The 1,431-nt window shown below is 38.5% G+C and overlaps 1 protein-coding gene and 1 pseudogene across 2 annotated transcripts; one reads left to right on the top strand and one right to left on the bottom strand.

Annotated features, from left to right (window-relative positions):
• Window positions 1–343: 343 nt before the first annotated feature.
• TEOVI_000797000:pseudogene lies at window positions 344–642 on the top strand (annotated as a pseudogene). The gene is given in 2 exon segments: window positions 344–535; window positions 538–642. Coding segments are annotated over 2 exon segments (297 nt in total).
• A 239-nt stretch (window positions 643–881) lies between these two features.
• Window positions 882–1,259, bottom strand: TEOVI_000797100 (Zinc finger CCCH domain-containing protein 48; the record flags this gene model as incomplete). Its single annotated transcript, XM_067223649.1, has 1 exon — window positions 882–1,259. One exon carries the CDS (start codon window positions 1,257–1,259, stop codon window positions 882–884), a length of 378 nt encoding a protein of 125 aa, XP_067079750.1.
• Between the last annotated feature and the right edge of the window lie 172 nt (window positions 1,260–1,431).

The raw sequence follows: 1,431 nt of genomic DNA on the forward strand, positions 1-1,431 counted from the left end.
CCCACTTCGCTTCACTCGCTATTTTTCCAGTCTGTATTTTATTTCATAGTACCTTTGCCCCTCCTTTTTTTTTTAAAAAAGGGTCATCTGCTTTTAGCTTTCTCGCGTTTTTTTTAAAAAATTTTATTTCCTCTCAGTTTCTAATTTTTTCCCCTCCTTTCTTCTTCTTCTATACATTTGTTTTTAATCCTTCCCTATTTGTGGCATTACTGCACATTTTCCTTTATATATTTTCCCCTTTAAACTAATCCTGTTTGCTTGTTGTTGTTGTTGTTTTTTTTTTTTTACCACCTGAATAGATCATCGTTCGATGGTGAGCCCATTACTTCGCACTATCAAAAAAATGCCACTAAAAAACCAGCAAGGAAAAAAAATTAACAACAGGGGCACGCCACAGTATTTTAAAATATATTCACATAATTTTCCTTCATTTTTTCCTTTCCCGTTTCTTTTTTTTTTAAATTCTCTCACACTGCTCGTCTCAGTTCGTCAATTTTTTTTTTCGCTCTTCTTTCCATTTAACTCCTTTTTTTTTACTTTTCCTCCTCCCTTTTTTCTTTTTTTATTTCTAACATGCCACACCTCTCAAACGGCTATGATTATCATTGTGATTCTCTCCTTTTTACTATACCATCTTCATAAATGGAACAAAACAAAACAAAAAAAGTGAAAATAGTGAAGTAACGAAAAAAAAAAGTAAAAAAAGAATGAACTGACTTTCACATCATCATATGTACTTGAAGCATGAACCATTTTGCCTTTTTTTTTTTGCATTGTCTCTTTCTCTTTCTCTTTGCCAAGGGCCTTCATGTGAAGAAATGTTTTTTTTTCCTTCTTCTTCTTCTTTCTTTCTTTTTTTTTTTACTTTTTTTTTTTCCACATCACTTGGCTACCCACTCATTAGGGTCCTCACCATGAGAGAATCGACAGTTGCGGCGGTTGCAACGACTTCTTAAATGATGTCTGCAAAGGGAAGACGGAGACACCTTCGAATTCCCTGCTGCCGGTTCCACTGAAGCCTCCTTCGTGTAACCATCGCCACTCGTCCCAAGGAGTAGAACAGTAGTCGACAGATTATTGTTAGGCATCATAAGCGGCCGCACCACCGGCGGGACGGGAACCGCAGCCCACATGTAAACGCATTGAGGAACGACTGGAGATGTTTGTGGTGGGGTTGGGGGAAGCGGGTTATACATCATGGGTGCCGCAAGAAAGAACGGTTGTGTCGGCTGAGGTTCTGCTGCACTGGGGAAGATCATGTTACTGGGTTTCTGTTTCGCTTTGCTTTGCTTTGCTTTACTTTCCTTGTTGTTGATGTTTATGATGCTGTCGGGAGAACTCTCCTTCTTGCCCGTTTGCTCCTTTTGGAAGTTGCTCTTGATGAAGCGTCTTTTGTAAGTAAACGCCCCAACGAAAGATATGAATATATAT

Source organism: Trypanosoma equiperdum, assembly GCF_001457755.1.
Source record: "Trypanosoma equiperdum strain OVI genome assembly, contig: ctg_1923, whole genome shotgun sequence".
Taxonomy (NCBI): Eukaryota; Euglenozoa; class Kinetoplastea; order Trypanosomatida; family Trypanosomatidae; genus Trypanosoma; species Trypanosoma equiperdum.